Below are 24,874 nucleotides of genomic sequence, written 5' to 3' on the forward strand. Positions count from 1 at the left end.
CGCGCGCGCCGCATACGTATTGGCGCGCTCTCATACAAACCGCGCTCGGTGCGTTTCTATGAAGATGACCTACTCATTTGTATTTACTCTGGCCATAGTATCAAAGGCAAAATTTACTTATGTTGCAGTTGGTTGGTATAAGGAACATGTCTATTTGACCAAATCAGTTCAGCTACATATTTACAAAAGCTGGATAAGCCACCAGTACAGTACCTATGTCTGATCTAAAGCCTCTGTCAAATAGTGTGACTGCGGGAGAGTACAACATTTGGTGCGAACGCGACGATTGCAAAATTAATAATAACAATGTTATTATAAACGTAACATTATACAGTTCGTATGTTTAACCACTTCACACAGGTATTAGAACTTGTATAAGCAGTGATAATCGGGGTTTATTCACATCGTCCGGGCATCCCCACAAGGTTTGTCCCTACCAATTTATTTTGTTAAATAATTTAAAAAAATATTCCCGTTGTCCTCCACTCCTCCGGCCGGCGAGGCGGATTCAACAGGAATAAAAAGCTAATAAATTTCAATTATTTAATAAAAGAAAATAGTGGAGACAACGGGAATAAACCATAAGTCGCACGGTTTCTGGGCGATTCTCGATGGGATGTCGCACCTTCGGTAGAACAAGGGCACAATTGTCAAAAATTGCAAAAATGAGTTAAGTATGCAGAAATACTTTAAAAATGTGTAGCTAATAATTAATAGCTCTCCTGTAAAATTGCAAAAAGTGCAATTGTGCCCTTGTTCTACCGAAGGTGCGATGTGGTCTCGTCTCTTGACGTTATTACGTCACGAGACTAGACCACATCATCATCACCACATCATGGTTGTATTATTATAGGACCGAGCAATTATCACCATTAAAACAAGGCAAGAAAATTGTATGAAATCGTCAAACTGTGCTCACACCGCGCCAAGCGGAACTTACTATGTGACAGAGACTAAGGAACTGACATACATTTTTGATCAATCTGTCTTTCTCATGTTGAGATTATGTATGATAATGGCAGGTAAATTAAAAAGTCATATGACAAGTATCCCTTGTTGTGATTATCTGACTTACAGCAACTTGCTTTAATGATTGGTTTCATTAGAAAATCCAATTTTAGTTGCTAAAAACTGCATTTAAATAGACAGGTACAAAGTGGAAACTCCATCTTTATGCAGTATAGCTTTTAGCAATGCTCAAAATAGGTACAAAAATTTGCTTCCTAAACTTAGGAACTTACATAATTCGGTAAGTTCTTTTCAGTTTACAAGAGCAAATAAACAACTTAATTATTGTTATAAAACAATAAATATCTTAATCAGCTAATTTATAACTAACAACCGTTTCCATTTTATGTAAACTAGTCGTGAATGTTTTGAGCTGAACATTCTGCGCGTTGGCTATCGACACTGGTTCCGCTTCTGCCCATTTCTCCGGTACATCGCAGTCCGTTTTGGCATGAACTAGCACATCGAACGAACACCGACAGTCTAAGAATGGTAGGTACGATATTGTGGCTGCAACTTGTAACATCACATCCCTGATTTCCTGCTGTATTTTCTTCAAATCTTTACTGCCTACGGTCTCGTTTTTCTCCTTAGATAATGCTATGTCACCTTCTTCGTACTGAACGTTAAAATCCCAGCACTCCAAGACTTCTTTGTTTGCTACGTTTAATATAATCAAGGACAGCTTGCTTACTTTTTTGTTGATAATCCATTCTGGAATGTAATAAAGTCTAAGAATAATAAAAATTGAAATGATTGTTCGATAGGTTTTATAATCTTCCATTAGCTCAATCAGTTTGTAATGGCATAATTCAAACTAAACTGCAAATAATTGCAAAAGGTGATTTCTCAAATTGTTTTTCCAAATCTCACCTCCCACCAAATCTAGTGGTTAAAGTACTTTGAAATAGAAACATTCATGAATTAATTCCTTAAGAATGTTCAGAGGAATATTTTAGTAAGAACCAATTATTACCTTCACTTTGCTTCAAAAGATTGGTCAGGAAGCTTTTAATTTGAGGATCCTCAGATATCAACAATGTAATCCCGTACTGCTGCTCTGCCTTGAACATCTCTGGTGGGTACAGACCTCGTTGGAAAAGGACTGAGTTGATTGCAAAGTCTAGAAGCAAGATATTAGGCTGATAAAGTATGTCTGCCATCACAGAAAATACATAATTATTTTATTATGATCTTCCACATTTGGGCGAAAATTATAATAACTAAGGACAAGGAGAGTATTCTTATTGACTGGCAAATGCAAATACAATATCCAACTGCTACCCTATTAGGTAGAGATTTAGGTAGATCTACATTTTGTACCTATATTTATTTAATGTTACGGGATATTAGTAAGAGACAGCTACTTGTTGGACAAAGAATTAAAACTTTTGTATGAGTATGTAGCTTGGGAGTAATGTAAATAAAATGAAGGATGACTTACTCAGATACTCGCAAATAATTTGAGCAGAACCACGAAGGGTAATGCAGTTTTTAGTTTGTTGCTGCGACATTTTGGTACTTTCTTTCGAAATAATAATAGCAGAACCTTAAAAACAATAACTTTAGTCCTGAAAGAAAGTAAGAAACACTGATTTTCGACAACACAACGGTCGATTTTTTGAACCGCGCAAACTGGGGCCGGTGAAATGAATTAAATGTCAAATTTGACACCTGTTTGTCGTTCAGAAACACAAAATGTCATGTGTTTATTTGTTTTGTTTCAAATTATATTTTGGTACCAAATAAACGATTTTTCTTTCTTTATTTTCACTTTAATTATTTCGAACAACCTTAAAAAATGATTGAATTCTCTAGCCAGCAAAAGAATATTCTTTTTTTGGTGTAAAAGTAAATACGCCCAAAAACTATGTGCTGTTGATGAACGAAAAGCGTTTGGTTGTTTCTATTCTAAAGCAGCAATGAGTTTGATTTAAATTTGTTCAGTGAGCTGCTATTTATTAAAATAATTAAATCAGAATAAAATAATCTAGTTAACATAATTAACGATATCAATAATTTCTAATAACTGTAATCTTTTCTTCTGTTGGAATTTTGGATCAACCATGTTGAATAATAAAACGTGTTAATTGACTGTCAAACATGATAAATCAAAATGCCAAAATTTCCAAAACATCGTCGCACGCAAACTCGAAAATGTAACGTTACCAAAACAATATTCTCTGAAATCTTTATAAAATTCTATGAAACCTATTAAATAAATAGTTACAGTCACAGGACTTACTTTCATGTCCCCTAATAAGTGTGAAAAATACCGCGATGGGTCGAACACAGAGGAAAAGAAAACAAAACAAAGTGCGCAACTTTCGTACTTGTGACGATGAGAAAGATTTGATATTATTGAACACTTGGCTCTCTAAACAGAGTATAAGGCGAAACGAAAAGCTAGTTCTAGCTGTCTTCGAGGATACTGGCCGAGGAGTGCTTACAAAAAGGAAGATATTGGCGGGCGAAGAGCTGATCAACTTGCCTCTGAATTCGACTTTGAATGTGATCACAATACTGACAGATCAGGCTTTTTGTAGTATATTTTTAGAGAATAAATCTTCATGCTTACTAGATTACAAGCAGTCAGTCTCATTCCAGTCTCTTCTAGCTTTTTATTTGACCTATTTGAAAGTACAAGGTAGTGAGACAAAGTGGCACTTGTATTTGAATAGCCTACCCAGAGAATATACTGTGCCATATTTTTTACCCAGCAATATACAATGTGACATTCACTCCGATATACAGACAGTGATATCCAAGCAAACGGACATAATAAGGTCTTCTTATGATATTTTTTATACAATTTTACGATCAAGTGCAAGTAAGAATAACTTTGTGGCAAAATTTCAAAACAACTTTGATGTGTCTGTATATGAGTGGGCCTATTTTACAGTGAACACTAGATGTGTGTTTATGGACTTAACAAATGTGCTAAATCTTAAAAATGTCAGCGACTCCATACTTAACTTGATTAACGACAACACAAAAATATCACTATGCCCTTACTTGGACATGATAAATCACAGTGCAAATGCTAGAAATGAAACCAAATTGATGGTACGGAAGAGTATGGAGAATGTCAACATTGTGAATTTAGATCAAGATTTTTTTTCAGATGTGTGGTTTTCAATTTATACAAAAAACAATTTTGAACCCTTTACCCAAGTGTTCATTTGCTATGGTGATAGTCATAATTTAAAATTGATCACTGAATATGGATTTTTTCTGCCAGATAATGACTTGGACTATGTGTGTTTTCCATTTGAAGATATTGTAACATATTTAGGTACCAAATCTATCAAACTGTCTCAAGAACAATGTTCGTTTATAACTAGTCATGGTCTAAATAAAGACTTGTACATCGATTTTAGAGGCCTAAGTTTTAATTTGTATGGACTTTTAATGGTTGTAAAGTATTACTATGATCACAGTAAAGATGTTAGTCGGCTGCTTTATTCAGCAGCTGTATGTTCTAGCAATAAAGATTTAAATGATATAATTACACCACTTGTTATGAACAAGGTGAAAAATATCAAAGAATCAATTAATAGATTAAGGAATAATGATAGTAGATGTGTTATTTTAAGTAATTGTGTAGAGCTCATGTGTCAATATGTTAATATATTAGAGAAATTTATTAAATGTTAGATGTTGTAATAATAAATGTCTTTTTTTTCCAAAATTTCTTTACCTACATGCTTTATTACCTAGATCAAAGCAGTACAGTAGCTAAGGGCTACCCTTGCTACCCTTACTAGGGCTACTTAGCTACTCATAAATAAACAAGCATGTTACATTATCTACCTACCCACAGAGCACGTTACCTACATAAGCTAGTTAACTACCCTATGGCATAGTGGTACAGTGAACTGTCATGAGCGTTAGGTCTAGGGTTCAATTATTTTAAGTAGAGCACTAGTAGGTACCTACGTAAGTACCTAATTCAAATTTACTTCATGGCATACAATCTTTCTTAATGAATATTTACGTAATTATTATGCATTCAACCAATAGTTACTACAAGAACAAAGCTAACGAACGAGTTTGATCACTTGTGTATCATACGAATTTATATGTGAGATTTGAATGTGATGATAATGAGATAACGAGATTAAATAAATATTAGGCACAGCTATTCGTTTTTTATGAACAAATTTTATAATAATTTATTGCAATCTTTTTTCTGTTTTTCTTAATTTTTTACTCATTTCTTCTATTATGATAATTATTTATGGTGGCAACATCGTTAACACTTGTCAGTGTGCCACCATGGCGGCCGCGCTCCTGTCAAACAGGAAATTCGACAAAATATTTCGAAATCATGTAAAATTTACAAAAGCGTATAGTAATCAGAAATCTATAATTCTAAACAAACCACAGTTAAATTTAATTTGTAAGCAATGCGCGGTTACGAGCTATTTCAGGGTATGTTTTTGGTTCCATTTATGTCTTTTGCTATGTTAGTGATTTTCGCATATTTTTTAAAGTTTTTAGTATTTAAAATGCTAATATAATGTGAATTTATTCTTCTAGTTTTACTCAACAACACCTCCAAGCAGTACTGGTGCCTCTGGAGGTGGAGATACAGCGAAAAATGTATTGGCGGCAGTGTTGGCAAACAAACCTAAAACTGGAAAAATTCCAGTTGGTATGTAAATAAACTAATAACTTTGGTTCTTATTATAATAAAATATATTCACAGAATACAAGAAAAAATATTCAAGGATATTTTTTATAGAATTCATGGAGTTACATAATGTAATAATTTGGTCTTGACCTTGTGGGATGAGTACGAAATTCATTATCAGCAATTTATGTGTAAAAAGTTCTCAGATAGTATTTTTTGTGGAAGTACTCAATAATATGACATTGATACTAAATACTTCTTGATACATAATAATATCTTGTATAGGTATTTATTTATAGTCTGTTCAAAATCATTGTTAGAATGTATGTATGTACCTACAACAGCACATCAATGTAAACACTGTATCTTACGCAGTTGCAATAGGGTCTATATTATAACTAAAATGTAGTCTTATGTCCCTGTATGCCTGTATGAAACAATGACCTTAACCAAATATTGATTTTATGATAATAATAATAAACATTCATTATCACATTGTAGATACCTATTTACTAACTGTAATTAATATTGTGTTCCTTATCTCTGTTATTAGTTTTTTCTTTATTTACTGGTACTATGATACAGATGAGCTTTTTTGATGATTTGATCAAAATGCCTGTTGATGATAGTATTAATTTCTTGTTAATCATGTAGACTATCCATATTATCAACAATATTTGTAAAAATAAAATTGATTTAATGGTTTAAAATGAGAAATTTAAAATGCAATAGAATAAAAAAAGAGTTTCATCTTGTATTTAGTAGCTTTAAAGAGACATTGTTTTAAAAATACTTGCTATTAATGGAATAAATGACTATGGCTTTGACTATGACTATTGCCTTCCATTATCTTAGCACTACATTACTTTTATTTGTGTTTGTAAAATAAAATAGTAGTAGCATAATTACTAGTGGTTTTGGCCATCCAAAAGACTTAGCGCTATGTTGTGTATTGTTTTTGTTTATTCAACACCGTCTGCTAATTTACGCTGTTATGTTACTAATACTTGGTTGAAACGCAGTTCTTTTCCCGCACGCATCCTTATACATCCGCTTGCATCCTTCCTGTGTTCACCCTTCCTAGACTATCCGTGCTATCCTGATGGAGGTGTCCTATCCCTAGGTATCCAAAAACGGGACTGCTTTCACCCAGGTGCATCTGTTTTGTCTCGTGAAGATATCAACCTGGGGGATGCCAAACCTGTTTCCGGAGTGGACATGTTTAGGGGCATGTTGGAATATGTATGGCCGAAGGTGAGCGTAAATTATTGTTGTTACACTATTCTCATTATTTATGATTTATGGAACTTTTAACACATTGATTGATGGACAGTAATGTCCACAGGCATTCAGGTAGTAAAGGATGATTTGACAGAACGCCTATAGAGGTCATAGTTTTTACTCATTTTACATTGACACTACTCACATAGGCAATGTATGTGAATAGGTAGTGTCGTATTGGGAAGTAATTCATAACCTGTACTGTCCACCAAAGTGTTAAATGATGAACAAGTAATAGTCTATGTTTCTGTCTCAAATCATCATCATTTATTCAGTACTTAGGCTCTTTCCCCTTATGGCAGGGCACTTGTATATGACCCAAATATACCTTGCCCTATCATCACTTCAGAACAATGTATGGGCTAGCACTGAGAAGTGGTGGAAATAGTCTGTCGATGCGAGAAACATATAAATAAAATAAAGTAATTTTTTGTAACAGACATGTTATTTATGTGGGCCAAGCCAAGGGCAAAAGCTAGTATCTTATTTTTAACCGCATTATATTTCTATGGATCTAAATGTAGAACACTTCATTCATAAAACTTCATACTTTTTCAATTGTAAAGTGGCAAGTTATTCATTCATTTTTTAAGAGCTCCAAATTAACTCTATACAAAATCCCATTTCCAGGACAACGCAATGATCAGGAATCGGGTGATGCTGTCCCTTTCTTTGCTATTCGGAGCGAAGGTGATGAACGTATCGGTGCCGTTCTTATTCAAGTACGCGGTGGACGAAGTCAATATGGCCACCGCGACGCCAGCGGGGGATGCTTTATTTGGAATGGCCACTGTTCCTCAAGCGCTAGGCACTGCTGCCTTCAGTCTCCTGATTGGATGTGAGTGGTTATACTAATTTGAACCTTAAAGTTAGCTTCTGTCGTTGATGTAGCAATATTTTATTCTGGGTGAAAGGTTTTGTCAATAAGATTCAAATTAGGTACTTCAGTTTGTATGCTGAAGATCTAGATGGGTTTCTTCTTTTTCCAATGGAAATGATGAGTGTTTTACAAAGTCGAGTTTCTCGACTTCAGTCTCTATTATTCTGCCACTCTCTTTAATCATCAGGACTGAATCCTGAAGCAATTATTAATTGAACCCCAAATCTTTATTTTTATCTTCACGTTAACACTACCGGCGGGGACTGTGTCTGCAGTAACTTGTTGTATCGACAGTGACAAAATGTTTCGTGGTTTGAAATCTTGTCTCATTGAAGTATTTATTATTCAGTTATCCTAATACTAGTGACCCGCCCCGGCTTCGCACGGGTGCTAAGTATACATATAAACCTTCCTTTTGAATCACTATCTAATACAAAAAACCGCGTCAAAATCCGTTGCGTTGTTTCAAAGATCAAAGAATACATAGGGACAGACAGCGAAAAGCGACTTTGTTTTATACTATGTACCTAGTGATGGTATCAATTTCATAGCCTAGTAAATCTTTTATGTTAAAGCCGTAGTGTTCAGTAAGACAGTTTGTATCAATCAACGATCATTATCCCCATAATTTCCAGACGGCATAGCCCGAGCCACAGCGGCTGGTTTCAACGAGCTACGTAACGCGGTGTTCGCTAAGGTAGCGCAGCACTCCATCCGGCGGCTGGCCTGCAACGTGTTCACGCATCTACATAATTTGGACCTCAGCTTCCATCTGGGGAGGCAGACTGGCGCGCTGTCCAAGGTGATTAAAAGACGTCATCGCCGATGAGATCTGCACGGTTTAGCTGAAACTTAATCCTTCAAGGTCCGCGAATCTAGACACAATAGATAATCAATTGTTATGACATTAATTAATGCCGTCTGGGGCTCAAGCGGTTAATAGACTCTTTATTAAGACTCTTTATTATAAAACTAATCGTGTGGTTCCGACAGAGCAGAACAGGAACATTGGAAACGGAATACAAGAAAATTGCTTAGGCAGCAGTCAAGAAGATTTTAGACAGGTGCTAAAAAGCGAAACCACTTACTTAAAAGTCCGTGTACAAAAATATTTGCGACATAGTTTGAATACTTTGAATCCCGCTGGAGACAAAATATGACAAACAAAATATCACTTAATAACACAATTCAATATCAATCAACTGAAAATTACGACTTAGTTGCTACGGATTTCAATATAATCCAAGTGAATGAATTTCCATTTCTTTTGCTTTACAAAAAGTGTAGGCGTTTTACAACTTATAAAGACTAGGTGATATCACTGCTCAGATGTTCTGCCCAACATACAAAGTGACGTTATTTCTTTGTATTCCTTAATACAAATATACAATGTTCAGGCATTATGTGTAACATAGAATGTGTATTATGTATAATTTCAGACGATAGACCGAGGGTCCCGAGCCATCAACTTCGTGTTATCAGCGATGATATTCAACGTGGTGCCGACTATTTTCGAACTGGCGCTCGTCTCGGCTATACTCGGCTTGAAAGGAGGCATGGCTTTCGCAGGTAACGTCGGCACAAATCACAATTCAAATAGTTTATTCAGTACATAGGCCCCTTGTTAGAGATGGGTTATACTAGGTAAATTTGATACTAGGTGCACCTATTCCTAGTATTTATTAATATTCGATTCAAATACCTATTCCACCTAGTACGTAGTAATTTAGCATACTTCACGCGACTAGTGCGGACTAATCCACGTAATATGACTTTAAAATACTACTTTTTTTTTAAAGATACAACCGTAGTATGAATAATGCAATTTGAAATTGAATAATAATTCCTCCCTTCATACTTCAACAGGCTTAGGAGTCCTAAGCCAACTGTTGGCAAAACAAAAGTTGGCGTATTTAAAAGATATCAATTTCATAAAAATATTTACATATTTTTTCTTATTTACATGAATATGGTTTGACTACGTTTGTGTGCGTTTGCTTCGTCGCGCTCAAATTTGTTTGGTCAGACAGAGACGGAGCGAATCTCTACGTTCGCACATAAGCTTAGCGAGAAATACTCGGTGCGCGTAATACACGACTAGGGATTACGCAATAATAACCTCTATTACTTTGATGATAGGGTCGGAAATCGTGTAATTTATAAAATACTAGGTGGATCAAGTATTTAAAAAATTGGAATAGGTGCCGCCTAGTACTGTAAAATACCTAGTGTGTGGATCTGTTCTAGTAAATACGTCTCATCTCTACCCTTTGTAGGGCATTTATACACGTCCCAAATATAGCTTGCTACCATAGACCACAAGGTTGATACCATAGATTTCTAGAGAGATGCCAACTAATGCGCCGAATTCGAAACTCAGTGTCGCATTAGAAATTCACACACACAAAGTATTTCAAATAAATACATTACATTAAATAAACATAGAATTACACGACTTTCCCTGCCATATAACTCTGTCTTAGGAAAGTGAATGAAGCAAATCACATTTATTTATTTTAGTTACATTATATTATTAATATACACGTTTATACATAAAAAATAATACATGCAGTATTAAAACGACGCCATTTTTACGCGGCTTGGTGACTTTTTCGGCGGCCTTATTTAAATGCAATATGAAAAGCCGCGGAATTATTGTATGCTTCACACAAAAAACTACATGGTAGAAATTGTGTTCAAGTATAAAATAATACAGCGAGGAGTATAATTGAAAAAATAATTATGTGTATTTATCTATAACGGGCAATAAGTACGGGAACAGATTTTGAGCCATTTGCCTGCCCCACACAAAGTCCGCGTGGTTGAAACTCTTGTACGGCATCACTTGGTAGTACACGACATTCGGCAGAGACTGGTTCAAGCGCTCCGCGTCTTTCACGGTCCCCAAGTAGTCTTCCTCGCCGACGAAGAGAGCAGTCTTCATAGTGACCTTGCTCAGATCGAAGTCCGGAGGCTCGCTCGTCCCGTACAACTGCAGATTCTTCTCTTCACCGTAGTCGAAGTTCGCAAACTTATCCCTCTTGTACACCTGCCCCAAATGCTGGAAAATTTTCCGCGTCGAACCGCCGGGGTAATGCCCGAAAAACGTCGGTGTGTACGCCATCTCGAAACCGTTCGAATCCACGCCCAGGACTCCGAACAACACTATTTTGACGCAAACCTCGTATCCGAAAGGCTGCACGTCGCATATCAACCTCAACAGCGTTCCGGTTTTCTCGTAACTGAACACCTCCTCTATACCGAGGTCCGCGAAAAGACTCGTGATCTCCAGGAGATATGGAAGGATGACGCCCGCGTATCCTCTCACGTTTTTCAGGAACGCTATCGGCGCGAGAGATATGCCGATTTTGATTTTGTCGTTGTACTCCGGCTTTTCCGAGCCGAGGACGTATAAAAGCGTCGTGCCCACCGAGTGGGATACGACGGTTAATTTTTTTTGGGCGGTTTCGGTTAAAACCCTGTCGATGGTAGCGGAAAGGTCGTAAACGGCCTCCTCGTAGAAGCTGTAGTTGAAGAATTGCTTCGGTTGCGTGTCGGGGTTGAAAGTGACGTGGCTGCGAGAGTAGCGCGTGCCTCGTATGTTGATGGCCCACACGTCGTAGCCGAGTCCGGCCAAGGTGATGGCCAGGGAGCCTTTGCCCCTGTCTATGAAACAGTCCGACGTCGGCGTGTTACCATGGACTAAGAGAACAGGCCGGCTGGTGTTCCCTGGATGCCTGAAGAGTGTGAGGATATATCCATCGTCGGTGGTTACCTTATACGTGGTGGCCGGATGACCGTACTTTGCAGCGAGTCCGGTATACGTCAATGCCGCATCTTCAAGGCCGGACAGGATGCTCAGTTGCGAATGTACGCAAATGTCGCCCGCTATTACGGCGAAAACAAGCAGTCTCAAATACATGGTCGTGTCTATTGTTACGACGATAAAAAGCATCTGCCGAAACACATATGGTCCTTTTATACTATGTGCGTAATACTTGAAAAGATATTATAACACTTGTTTAATTTAATTTCGAAACTAGTAACCCGCCCCGACTTCGCACGAGTCAATTAATTTTGAGAATTTATAGATTTATAGAGTACATTTAATGTAACAAAATCCACTTCTAATAAATTATTCCTGAAAACTTCCGGAAGTTTTCAAAAAAGATTTTTACTTAATTTTTTATGCATAACAAGGCATTTGACCTCAATTGCACCTGATGTTAAGTGGGATGCAGTCTAGGATGATACATAATCTGCCCTGTAAGTGCCGATTCACTCTCGCCTTGAAAAGGCCCAGATCATATCTTTTATCTTTGGGAAAGACAGCAGCAGGCCAGCGAATTCCAGTCCCTAGCTGTTCGCATTATAAAAGAGTCTTCGAAACTTAATAAGAAATAAATTATTACCATATTACTTACATAATTAATACCATACAAGTACATATATTATCTTACTAGCTGACCCGGCGAACTCTGTTCCGCCTTAAAGGCAATAAATAAGCCATTGCAATTTTTCTTTATTTGCTCACTGTTTAGACCTACCCTGGACTACGACAAACATTTTAAAACCAAAATCAGCTCAATCGGCCCAGCCGTTCTCGAGTTTTAATCAGACTAACGAACAGCAATTAATTTTTATTTATATTGAAAGTAACAAAATTATTGTCAAGTAAAAAATATTTTTAAGAACTTCCGGATGTATTCCTGAAAGTTTTCACCAGGGAGTGGCGGGAATTAATTCGTCAGTGTCGTCAACTGGTGACCACTAGCTCTTTATGTTCAGCGCTATAAAAATGAAAGTGTCACAGACAGATAGTGTTAATTTTGGTTTTTGTATTACATTTGGATATCGAAATATGTATATGTTCAGGTGTTTTTAAAATTCGCTAATTATTAACTTACTTACTGCCTTGAATATTGATGGGCGACAAAATTTATGAAAAACCAATCGGAATCGCGTCTGAGAGTTCCATATACTATCGCATTCCGCTCAAAGTGAGCTAATTTTTGCTAATTTTCTATGTTCATTGTTAAGTCATTATTTGATTGAAAGTATACAGGGTGACATTGCAAACAGTTGCTAAATTTTTAAGAGCGATTCAGAATCAGTAATTTAATCGATTTACCTAAACCTAGGCGCAGACCACCAACCGATAGTTAGGCCCGATTCTAATTTGTATGAAGAATCGGACGATATCAAATAGTGTGCGTACTTTCATACATGCCCATACTGATTAACAGCCCGACTCAACTATCGGCCAACTAAAAGTCGGTGGGCTGCGCCTACTCTTAAGACATTTTTTTTTCAAACTCGGTACTTCTTTCCCAATTCCATAAAATTCAATACAAACAGTTAATTTTCATAGTGGACTGTACTATACGATAAACATGTCAGTCAATTTGACAACCTTTGTCGGAGACATTATTCAATGAAAATATTGTCCGAACCCTTAGTATTTCTCTTCGACAAATTTTTTAACACATTGTGAACCACTTTTCTTTCACGACTATAAAAATATTTTAGCAATTTAATTCATAAAATCAATTGCACACATTTAAAATAAAGTTTGTTTACACTTTGACATTAATAGACAGTTTATTATTGACATATAAGGTGACATGTCAATGAAGTTTTCATTTACTGTTGCCATTAAAAGAAATTAGTACCATTAGTTTTCCGCAACATGGCGAGGGTTTTTATGTTCCTGGTCAGGCTATAGATGCAAATGCAATGGCAAAAAATATGGATTATAAATCACAAAATGTACTATTTACAGGATTTTCCTTATTTATCCTTGAGCACCGGAACCCTAATTACCTTCATACTTTAAATAAGTTTAAAATTAGATATTACGTATATTACGCATGTTGAAACAGATGTTTTGGTATACATCTTCATCGTACAGTTTAATTGTTTGTATTTTAATTATGCTTTCTACACATCATGTTATCTAATAGTCTTGATAGCTGTTGTCACGTAGCGAGTACCTACTTGGATACGGTGTTTCCCACTGGTCAGATTGATGGTCAGGTCTGGCCAACGGGAATTTTTTTAGACCAGCTCGTAATGTAGTAAAGTACTGTCATATAACAAGTACAGTCATATATTTTTAAATAGGTTTTATTGAAACTCTTCGCAAGATATTTCATGGTTGTTTCTAACAAAAATTTCCTGTTTGTCATGATGTGACAATCACATATTTCAATTTACATTTTACTAATGTGCATTTTTTTGCGACGGAACATTTAAGAGCGTGGCCTTTACATCATTTTCACAGTACATGTAGGGTGGGCGACGTTTGTCGAAAAAAAATTGAAATGTTTTTTCTTTAGAGGTTACCATAACATTTGTATGTTAAGGTAACCTTGACATTATGCAATTAAATAAAGCCTCGATGTTGAACACAGACATACTGTGAATTTCACGACACAATTTTTTTTATACTAGTTACACAGGTATGTTAAAAAAATTACAGGAAATGAAGGCATTCGGCAATTTGTCTATAGGGAAAAAAGACGAAGAGAAATTTTTTACACAAGAAAATAAAAATATCGGAAAATACATCTAACAAATCATGATATTAATTTCATCATGCATGAAACTTGTATCGCAATGTAAATTCGGCTTTAAAAGCGTAATATCACGCTTTTAGCGTTCCTTTTGGGATGCTTACGTTCAGAATAGATATTTTATTTTATTTAATTTAAATGGTGAACCAATGGCACGCGTGCTATTGATGGCACGCGCCATAATATTTAGGGTACACCACGAATGACATAATTTACTTGAAATTAGACTTTAGACTAATATTATAAAGCTAAAGAATTTGTTTGTTTGCTTGTTTGATTGAACGCACTAATCTCAGGAACTACTGATTGGGAATGTTTTTTTTTCTGTTGGATAGCCCATTAATCAAAGAAGGCTTTAGGCAATATAAAACCACCCTACAGCGAATAGGGGCGGAGCAGTGAAGAAAAATGTTGCAAAAAATGGGAACATTATAAAGTTTCGCCACCCCTTGTAGGCCTCATCGTAGGACTACAGGGGTGGCGCGCGCCGCGATAAGCGTTTATCACGCTGTTTTATCGATTCTACGCGATGAGCTCATACATTTGTCGTCTAAAATCATCGATAAGATTTTATCACGGCGCTCATTCTAGCTCAGCTGGTCTTTTAGCTTAAATAAAACCCATTTTCTCTTGTGCAGGTCTGGCCGTGAGTTGTGTAGGCGTATACGCGGTGTTCACGTTAGCCATCACGCAGTGGCGGACCAAGTTCCGCGTGTACATGAACCGCGCCGAAAACGAGGCGGGGAATAAAGCCATCGACTCGCTCATCAACTACGAGACTGTCAAGGTTTGTGTTGAATTATACGCTGAATAGATAGAAATGCTGATAAATGCTCTAACATTTAACTCAGTCAGTGTCTGAGGTTAGGGAGCGGCATGGGTGTGACATTGACATATTATGACGCGGCAGCATATAAATCTGAAGTCTCTCTGACATTTGGCGTTAGAAAAACACCCCTCCGTGCCACTCCCATATCTGAGGCAATAAATGAGTTATGCGCTATATGGTAAGGCTTAGGTTGTTAAATATCGGCTTCCCGTTAATGTATTTAAAGCGCGTTATAAAACGCGCATTGGTGTCATTATAGAATAGAATAAGCGATGTACCAAAAATGTTTGGAACACTGAACGCACTACGCTTGGTAACAACATCATCATTAGGTCATTTATGCACGTTTTCACCATCAATCCTTAATTTTAAGTGACCCCATGAAAACAAAATTTCTGTTATGTGTTACCATAGGGGTTGTTTTATTAAATAAAAGATGATCTGCATTCAAGAGTTGTATTCATAGCACAATTCATAGACGCCATTACACAAATCTACAAAAGACAGATTCCATAGACTATAATAGCTTAATCAGACCATAGACTATACTATTTTTACTTTTACAACATCTTCCTTTCTTTAATTTTCAAGCAAGGCTTTAATCTCACCTATGTATACAAATTGCAAATAACACTTGTTAACTTTAAATTTCCACATAGCTAATTTATAATGAATAACTTAAACTATTACATTCATTACGTTCTGGTTGCCTAATATTTAGAACATAATAATACTAAACTTAACACTTTAAGCTTAACATTACTTTCAATTACAGCAAGTCCAAAGAGCTACTATAAATTTAATAGGTTTCAGAGTATTTGATAGGACGCTTAATTAATCTACCTGATCTTGACATTTTCGGAAGCTGTGCATTGGAGTCAGTTACCACTATTTCAGATTTATTCTGTTCATCTTCTTCTTGTAAGCACGGTCCCGTACATGTCTCATTTGGTGCAAATTGAGTCATCTGGGCGTCTTGACTGTCTTGCATATTATCAAGTGTTTGAGCCGTCTGGGTGTCAACCTGTACTTCTCGTGGTCTTATGAAAACTTCATTTCTCCAATACCTATTTCCTTCCTCATTTTCTACTATGTATGACCTGGGATTGTTACATTTCTGTATTATTTTTCCTTTTAACCATGTCTTATCCATAGGTTTCTTTTTGAAACTAATTAACTGATCTTCTTTGAAAACATTTCCTTTACTTGCCGTCTTGTCATAGTTAGTTTTTGAAGAATCTTTTTGTTTATTTAGTAATATTCTGTCTTTATCATAAGTAAGTTTAGGGATCAGAGTCACAAAAGAACATGGACTATCCGTCCGCAGCTGCCTCCCCATTAAAATTGTTGCTGGTGAGTTTACTTTACCTCTAGGTGTATTTCTCTGGTGTAAGAGGGCAAGTAAAGGATCTTCACCGCTGTCTTCTGATTTTATGAATATTTTCTTTACTATTTTAACGGCACTCTCAGCTAAACCATTCGATTTTGGATAATGCGGACTTGATTTTATGTGTGTGAATTTCCAGTCATGCTCAAATGTCTTAAACAATTCAGAATCAAAGCACAATCCACCATCAGAATACAGAATCAAAGGTATGCCGTGTCTTGAGAAAATAGCCTTCAACTGATTAATTACTGTTACACTTCTTAAATCTTTTAAGCTGCTTACCTCAATGTAGTTAGACAGAGCATCCACAACCACAAGATACTGTTTCTGATGAAACTCAAAAATATCACATCCAACCTCTTGCCAAGGTAGCATGGGGACTTCCTTATACTTGAGAACCATTTTTTGTTTATTATTCTGATATTTTTGACATATTTCACAACCTTTTACAAATTTCTTTATATCTTGTACTATGCCAGGCCAATACATAGTTAATTCAGCTCTACTCACCATTCTTGAAATGCCAGGATGACCAGTATGCAAGCTTTTTAACATTTCTTGTCTCAGTATTCTTGGGATGATGATTCTGTCGCCTTTAAACAATAGATCTTTCACTAAAACTATTTCATCTCGATGCTGGTAGTATGCCTTCATATCTTCTTCAATATCTTTGTATATTTTAGGCCAACCATTAGAACACATCTCTTTTAGTCTAATCATAACCTTATCATTTTCAGCTGCCTTTGAAATTCTCTGCCAGGTCTCAACTGTGACAGGTAAGTTATGCAGTAACAGGCAAATTTGCAACTCTACATCCTCCTCAAGATTGGTTTCAATATCACACCCACTTAAAGAAAAGTCTCTTGATAATGTATCAGCAATATATAAGTATTTTCCAGGTGTGTATACAACATTCAGATGAAAGGGTTGTAACCGCATCATCATTTTCTGAAGCCTCACAGGTACTTTACATAATGGTTTATTCATGACTCCTAATATGGGCTTATGATCAGTCTCAACTCGTACTGCATCTCTACCAATTATGTATTGTTTAAATTTTTCTACTCCAAAGCAAATGGCCAACAACTCTTTCTCAATTTGTGAGTATCTAATTTGAACATCTGTTAGTGCTTTTGAAGCATAGGCAATAGGACACCCATTCTGGAGCAAAACTGCACCCAATCCCACTGAACTCGCATCTACACTGAGTGTCAATTCTTTTTCTGGCTGATAAAATGCTAAAACTGGTGCCTTGGTTATGTAATCTTTAAGTTGCTCAAAACACTTCTCATGGTTATGTTCCCATCTATAATCAACATCGCTTTTCAAGAGATTTCTTAATGGTGCTGTGATATCTGCATATCCTGGAATAAATTTAGAAAGATAGTTAAACATTCCTAGTACCCTTTGCAATGACTTTTTATCTTTTGGTGGTGCCAGCTCAGTTACAGCTTTGACTTTCTCTGGATCAATGCTTACACCATTCTGTCCAATAACATGTCCCAAGAAATTCACTTGATCTACAAAAAACTGGCACTTTTTAGGATTAAACTTAATTTGATTTTCTTTAGCTCTGTTTAATACCTTTATCAAAATGTTCTGCAATTCTTCCTCTGACTCCGCCCAACACAGCACATCATCTTGAAACGTAGCCACCCGGTCAATATCCTGAAATGTGTCACAGACCACTTTATGAAATATTTCAGGTGCAGGAGATATACCAAATGGTAGCCTCAAGAATCTGTATCTTCCCCACGCCGTTTGAAAAGTACATAACCGTGAACTATTGTCATCCAAAGGACACATCCAAAATGCTGACTGCGCATCTAGTTTGCAATAGACCTTAGCACTTGCCAAACGCGCTGTAATATCTTCAATCTTTGGAAAAGGAAAATGTGCTCTCTTCAATGCCTTGTTTAGAGGCCTGGGATCTAGGCAAATACGAAGAGAGCCATCTTTCTTTTGAACAACAACCATCTGACTTACCCAGTCTGTTGGTTCAGCAACTTTAGCAATAATTCCTTTTTCCACTAGGTTGTCCAGTTCTTGCTTCACTTTAGGCATCAAACTGTAAGGTAATCTCCTAGCAGGAGACACTACTGGTTTGACATCTTCATTTACCTCCAATTTGACTATATGGGGTACACATCCAATACTCCCATCAAACAAATCATGATATCTTTCTGGAATAACTGACTCCAAGCTGTTCAAGCTTTTATTAACTTCATCGACCCGTTTAATGAGACCTAAAACTTCTGAAGTTTCCAAGCCTAATAAATTATAACAATCTGACTTGACAATGTAGAACTCAATTGGATAAGATTCTGTTTTGTATTGACAAGTAAGAACACATTTACCAATAATTGGAACTTTTCCATTAGTGAAAGAAGTAATTCTGACATTTGTTTTTTGTAAACTAGAACATTTTCCTAATTTTAAGAATTGTTTTTCACTTAACACATTGCATTGTGCCCCAGAGTCAACCTTAAAGTCAATTAATAACTTATTAATTTGTAGTTTAACACAGTACCAGGGATATTTTGTTTTTTGGTCCAATGCTAGAATTGCCACTTGGTACTCGGTGTCACTCCCACAAGACTCTTCCAATATGTTGACTTTTTTGGATCTACACTTTTTTGCAAAATGGTTTTTCCTCTTGCAGATGGCACACGTTTTTCCATAAGCTGGACACCGACCATATTCATGTCGAAATCCACAATATTGGCACTCCTTATTATTCATTTTCTTCTTTATGATGTCTATGTCCACTTCCTTTTTCACTTTTATTTCGCCAACCTTTTCAAATTGGTTAACTTGTTCATCTACAATCGCATGATGGCGGCATATTGCTACTGCCTTTTCTAGTGACAACTCGCTGAGCCCAAGTAATTGTCTCTGCAGTACCGGATTTCTCAGGCCGCAAATAAATAAGTCTCTGACTATTTCGTCCCTTAGTGATCCAAAATTGCAGGACTGGCTCAACTTTTTAAGGGCCGTAACATATTGTTCGAATGTCTCTTCTTGGTCTTGTTTCCTCGTAAACATCTTGTAACGTTCGTAGGTTAAGTTCGTTTTCGGTATGAAATATTCGTCTAATCTGATGAGTATTTTGTCAATAGTTGTTTCTGTCTTGAGCATATTAGTATCATACACATCTTGTAAATATTCTCCTCCGTGGTACAGTAATATTCCAATCTTTTGTGCATCTTTGGCATCAGCATGGTAAGCCGCAATGTATGTTTCAAACCTTCTTCTGAACGTCGCCCAGTTGACACACATGTCTCCTTCGGTTATCAATTTCCCAAAATCCACCGCTGTCGCCATGTTTTATTAAATAAAAGATGATCTGCATTCAAGAGTTGTATTCATAGCACAATTCATAGACGCCATTACACAAATCTACAAAAGACAGATTCCATAGACTATAATAGCTTAATCAGACCATAGACTATACTATTTTTACTTTTACAACAGGGGTCACTTAAAAATTAGGGATTGATGATGAAAACGGGCATTAGTCTCCACTGCATGAGCACGACCCTCTCTAATTTACCAGAGACATGGAGGATTAGGCTTACACTCCCCACGTTGGCCAGACGGGTTGGGGAGGTTTAGACTAAGAACTCACGGCGAGATTTTTAACCGCGCCCGCGGCGTTTGCGGGCCCGCAGCTTCTGCAGAATGCAGATACTCATGTAAAAACTAATGCACAAACCCACGACGTGGTTTTTGCCCACAGCGGGCGCGGTTGTAATCGGGTCCCGCGACCATTTTGTACCAGTGACTTAGCACGCGGCGCGATTACCGCGCAAATAACCGCTCTTGTGAGTTTTGAAATAAAACTGTAATTCCACAACCGCCGCGGGCGCGGGTGAAAATCGCGCCGTGAGTTCTTAGCCTTAGACTATCCTTGAGAAATCAACACGAGTGTCAACTCAATGTAAACTTTCCAGTACTTCAACAACGAGCAATACGAGCTCCAAAAGTACGACGACAGCCTCCGCAAGTACGAGCAGGCGTCGCTGAAGACTGCCTCCAGCCTCGCGCTGCTCAACTTCGGTCAACATGCTATCTTCAGCGCGGGACTTAGCGCTATCATGCTACTGGCCGCCAACGAGATCGCCGCAGGTAAAGCCTGGTCCGTGAGCACGTAGAATTTTGTCCAATGACCCCAAGCTACCCATCCTTATCGCTCGCGCGTAATTATGTTGCTGTCGCGCTCGCACACTCACTGCGGGCGCCCGTCGCACAGTCGCGACAGCAACATAATTACGCGCGAGCGATAAGGATGGGTAGCTTGGGGTCATTGGACGGGATTCTGCGTACTCACGGACCAGGCTTTAGGGACTGTTCCCACCTCTAGTGTGAGACACCACTGAAGATATTACCAGCCCTGACGCTGCTCAACTTCGGCCAGCACGCTCGAAATTCACACACACAAAACAATCAAAATATGTGCTCATAGTCCACTGCGATATCAGTACTCAACGTTCGAATAATCTTTAGTATTACGCAAGCAAGCAAAAAAATGACGTCGTCTCTAGTGTAGTGGGAAATCACTACATTTCCTACAGGTATATGGGATGTAGATGGCTCCAGCCTCGCGCTACTCAACTTCGGTCAACATGCCATCTTCAGCGCGGGCCTTAGCGCTATCATGCTGCTGGCCGCCAACGAGATCGCCGCAGGTAAAGCCCGGTCCGTGAGCACGTAGAATTTTGTCCAATGACCCCAAGCTACCCATCCTTATCGCTCGCGCGTAATTATATTGCTGTCGCGACTGTGCGACGCGCGCCCGCAGTGAATGTGCGAGCGCGACAGCAATATAATTACGCGCGAGCGATGAGGATGGGTAGCTTGGGGTCATTGGACAAAATTCTACGTGCTCACGGACCAGGCTTTAGGGACTGATCCCGCCTCTAGTGTGAGACACCACTGTAGATGGCTCCAGCCTGGCGCTGCTCAACTTCGGCCAGCACGCCATCTTCAGCGCGGGACTTAGTGCAATCATGCTGCTAACCGCCAACGAGATCACCGCAGGTAAGGCCTATTCAGACCTAAGCGGTATTCGCTACCGTCTGCGGCAGAGAAAACGCTCTAGCCGCGGTACTTGACACAAAATACCTGTGCGAAACCCGCGCGGTATGTACCTCTACCACAGAATAATAATAAGTACTACGTACAGAAGTTTTACTTCGCGAAGGTATTTAAAAAAATGTATGCTCAATGTCATTAGTAGGTATGTATTGGGCATTCTAATTCACTTTTTTCTTCACCATTCGCTCTCTTCGATCGCTCATTCGAAAAAAGTGAATTAGTCATGCCCAATACATACCAAACGATTTATTGTAATAATCAGAAAACTCACTAGTAATCAGCTATGCTTCAGTATCCACAACACAACACAAAATATTCACAAAACTGCACTTCACTGTTTAGATCACGCTCGATGGGAACCGCTTAGCCTGTTTATTGCTGAAGGTTTATTCTAGCGCGATTCGTCGTACTTTTATTTCATACTTCGTTCGGACAAGCACATGTCGTTCTTCTCACTTTTGCCAGAAAATGTCGGCACCCTGAACCGGAACCTTTCGCTATGGAGTGGCTCGTTCAGGCCCGATTGGTCGTATCAACATAATCTGAACTTAGTTTCAAATACTAAACACATTGTGCTATGCGTCCTACTTGTTTCGAAATAATTAGTACCTAGAAAAGAAACCTCGCAAGACAGTGCGAAACCCATGGCGATCACTATAACACTGGTGCAACACAAATGAACGATAGAATTGATTCATTTTTGATTTGTCAGCACTTGGTTCCCTGGTATTAGCGTCAGCCCGACGGATACTGCAACATGATATTATAGGTAGCTGTTGCTTGTATGAAATAATGCTACTAATATTATAAATGCGAATGTTTGTGTGGATGTGTGGATGGTTTTACTCTTTCACACAAAAACTTCTAAACGGATTTTGAGGAAACTTTACAGTAGGTATTATTGTTTATAGGTACATCAGAATAACATTATAAGCTATAATTTATAAAGATCTGTGACAAGTTAAATTTCACACGGGCGAAGCCGTGGGAAAATGCTATAAATAATGAATAATTATGAAATGTTACTTTAGAAAAGGTTCTGTAGAATATTACACAAATAAAATAAGGCATTTTGATAAACGCTGTTGTTAGATATTCCACAGGCACATGTTGTTTTCCTCTTTAGAACTAAACGAATTTCATATTATGACAATTTAATTTTTATTTAAAATAATTTGATTTCATTAGTTTTATAACCCTCTGGTGTGTGAGCACTGGTTGTAGGTGATATTAAAACATTAAAAGTATTTATGTTGAGTTATATTCTTTATGCTAGTCATTAAAATGTAAACAACAAAATCTAAACAAACTTATTACAAGATATCAATTGTAAATGGAATTATAATGACTGACGGGCGGGATACTGTTTGAATTTTATGTGTTCAACAAGGAACCCTAATACTCTAATTATGAAATAATGTCAATTCACGTATATTTTTAACTAACAACACAGTTTTGAACTTAAAGTACAGTCACCTGCAACGACATGTGTAAAATTTTTACGTTTACATTAAAAACATAACCTGACCTAATACTAACGCAAATGTTCTTCAAAAGTTTAAGAAAGCAAGTTATAAAGCAACTAAAACAGAAACCGTAATCTCCACGTTACTACAGTTTGCAATCAAAAATAGGTTAACGATCAAAAGTTAGGTGTTAATATTAGCTTAAGTGTTATTTGTTTGCAAGATTGTCAAATACAATTGACATTCAAAGACGAGATACCTACCTACATAAAAGAGCGATCGAAGAGAGCGAATGGTGAAGAAAAAAGTGAATTAGAATGCCCAATACATACCTACTGTCATTAACAATATGGTGTAATTTAGCTTGTCTCAAGAGTCAAGCAAGTTTGTCAGAAGTTTTGTTGACAAACGTCAGTGATCGGTACTGCGCCGAAGTTATAGGGCTGACTTCGGTAAAATGATGTGACGTGAGGTGCCAATCTGCAGAAAATGGCGGTGGAAATACATGATTTAGCATGAATTATCATGAATAATATTAACTACTTATTTACCTCTCAGTGTCTTGAGGCAACTTAAAAAAGTACATTCTGTGTTTTTATTATTATTTAGGCAGTTAAATACTGCACAGTATTTAGTACACCATTTTCTTTATTTTTTTCCATCATACACAAGAATACGCGTGCGTGAGTCAATGTTCGCTCGTATGTGAGGCCTTGTCGAATAGTACTCTTGTAGGGGGCAATCGTGCGTGTTTTGTTTTCGATGTAAACTCGCGGAGATGAACAGGCCTGCCTCTACCCACAGCGGCAGCGAATATCGCTCAGGTTTGAATAGGCCTGTAGGGACTGTTCCCATCCCACCTCTAGTGTGAGACACCACTGAAGATGGTTCCAGCCCTGGCGCTGCTCAACTTCGGCCAGCACGCTCGAAATTCACACACAAAATAATCACAATATGTGCTTATAATCCACTGCGATATCAGTACTCAACGTTCGAATAATCTTTAGTATTACGCAAGCAAGCAAAAATAATGACGTCGCTGCTGTCATCATTGCTGTCACGAGTCATGTGTTCTGTTTTTGGGCATATTGCTGCGACGCCTGCGACACCGGCCCTGCCCCCTTGTCACATCTTCCTTTAAGTTTCTATGATCTGTGGTTCCCACCTCTAGTGTGGCGGGAAACCACTCTAACTCCTACAGGTATACGGGTCTATTCTCACCTCTAGTGTGGCGGGAAATCACTGCAACTCCTACAGGTATACGGGACTGTTCCCATCTCTAGGGTACTGGGAAACTACTGCAACTCCTACAGATATACAGGACTGTTCCCATCTCTGGTATGGCGGAAAACCATCCACTGCTGGACAAAAGCCTCCCCAAGGATTTCCATAACGACCGGTCCTGCGCTGCCCGCATCCAGCTTCTTCCAGCAACCTTCACCGGATTGACTTCCGGCCCGTGGTCGCCACTCCAAAACTTTTCTGCCCCAACGGCCATAATCGTAACAGGTATACGGGACTGTTTCTACCTCTCGTTCTCACCGCTGCATGTCCTGTGTAGCCAGGATCTACAACTTGACCGGCAATCAAAACCCAACCAGTGAAGATCAATTTTGAAAGGCCAGGTGAAACTTTTCCAAAATTAATCAGAAGGACATAGGAGTTCGATTTCCCTCCAGTGCGAAGCGGATGACAGGTGGCAAAACAAAGGTAGT

General features: G+C 37.8%; 4 protein-coding genes across 4 annotated transcripts in view; 2 read left to right on the forward strand and 2 right to left on the reverse strand.

Moving 5' to 3' along the window:
• Positions 1–74: 74 nt before the first annotated feature.
• Positions 75–2,638, reverse strand: LOC135071569 (mitotic spindle assembly checkpoint protein MAD2A). Its single transcript, XM_063965342.1, has 3 exons — positions 2,453–2,638; positions 1,985–2,131; positions 75–1,722 (listed from the first exon to the last, which is right to left on the reverse strand). Exons 1-3 carry the CDS (start codon positions 2,520–2,522, stop codon positions 1,316–1,318), a joined length of 624 nt encoding a protein of 207 aa, XP_063821412.1. The 5' UTR covers positions 2,523–2,638; the 3' UTR covers positions 75–1,315.
• A 490-nt stretch (positions 2,639–3,128) lies between these two features.
• Positions 3,129–4,699, forward strand: LOC135071570 (SET domain-containing protein 4). Its single transcript, XM_063965343.1, has one exon. The coding sequence runs from the start codon at positions 3,289–3,291 to the stop codon at positions 4,663–4,665; it is 1,377 nt and encodes a 458-aa protein (XP_063821413.1). The 5' UTR covers positions 3,129–3,288; the 3' UTR covers positions 4,666–4,699.
• Positions 4,700–5,273: 574 nt separating this feature from the next.
• LOC135071288 (iron-sulfur clusters transporter ABCB7, mitochondrial) overlaps positions 5,274–24,874 on the forward strand; it is a 30,493-nt gene continuing 10,892 nt past the window's right edge. The window contains exons 1-8 of the mRNA XM_063965078.1: positions 5,274–5,442; positions 5,551–5,665; positions 6,768–6,898; positions 7,556–7,763; positions 8,441–8,607; positions 9,245–9,374; positions 15,019–15,167; positions 20,550–20,724. Of these exons, the coding sequence (XP_063821148.1) occupies positions 5,287–5,442; positions 5,551–5,665; positions 6,768–6,898; positions 7,556–7,763; positions 8,441–8,607; positions 9,245–9,374; positions 15,019–15,167; positions 20,550–20,724 (1,231 nt within the window). The 5' untranslated portion in view covers positions 5,274–5,286. The remainder of the gene's footprint in view (positions 5,443–5,550; positions 5,666–6,767; positions 6,899–7,555; positions 7,764–8,440; positions 8,608–9,244; positions 9,375–15,018; positions 15,168–20,549; positions 20,725–24,874) is intronic.
• LOC135071571 (uncharacterized) lies at positions 15,967–20,060 on the reverse strand. The gene is made up of 3 exons (XM_063965344.1): positions 18,583–20,060; positions 18,181–18,264; positions 15,967–17,960 (listed from the first exon to the last, which is right to left on the reverse strand). Exons 1-3 carry the CDS (start codon positions 19,918–19,920, stop codon positions 17,934–17,936), a joined length of 1,449 nt encoding a protein of 482 aa, XP_063821414.1. The 5' UTR covers positions 19,921–20,060; the 3' UTR covers positions 15,967–17,933.

Source organism: Ostrinia nubilalis, chromosome 4 (assembly GCF_963855985.1).
Source record: "Ostrinia nubilalis chromosome 4, ilOstNubi1.1, whole genome shotgun sequence".
NCBI classification, from domain to species: Eukaryota; Metazoa; Arthropoda; class Insecta; order Lepidoptera; family Crambidae; genus Ostrinia; species Ostrinia nubilalis.

What these genes read in the sequence shown, in the direction of transcription:
- LOC135071569 (XM_063965342.1), bottom strand. Translation starts at nt 2,522, where the DNA reads ATGTCGCAGCAACAAACTAAAAACTGCATTACCCTTCGTGGTTCTGCT. An exon ending in AATTATTTGCGAGTATCTGA is followed by an intron (nt 2,132 to 2,452) that starts GTAAGTCATCCT and finishes TCTTGCTTCTAG; the next exon opens with ACTTTGCAATCAACTCAGTC. An exon ending in TCTTTTGAAGCAAAGTGAAG is followed by an intron (nt 1,723 to 1,984) that starts GTAATAATTGGT and finishes ATTACATTCCAG; the next exon opens with AATGGATTATCAACAAAAAA.
- LOC135071570 (XM_063965343.1), top strand. Translation starts at nt 3,289, where the DNA reads ATGGGTCGAACACAGAGGAAAAGAAAACAAAACAAAGTGCGCAACTTT.
- LOC135071571 (XM_063965344.1), bottom strand. Translation starts at nt 19,920, where the DNA reads ATGGCGACAGCGGTGGATTTTGGGAAATTGATAACCGAAGGAGACATG. An exon ending in TTGCTGAACCAACAGACTGG is followed by an intron (nt 18,265 to 18,582) that starts GTAAGTCAGATG and finishes GACACATTTCAG; the next exon opens with GATATTGACCGGGTGGCTAC. An exon ending in TGCAGAACATTTTGATAAAG is followed by an intron (nt 17,961 to 18,180) that starts GTATTAAACAGA and finishes AATTTATTCCAG; the next exon opens with GATATGCAGATATCACAGCA.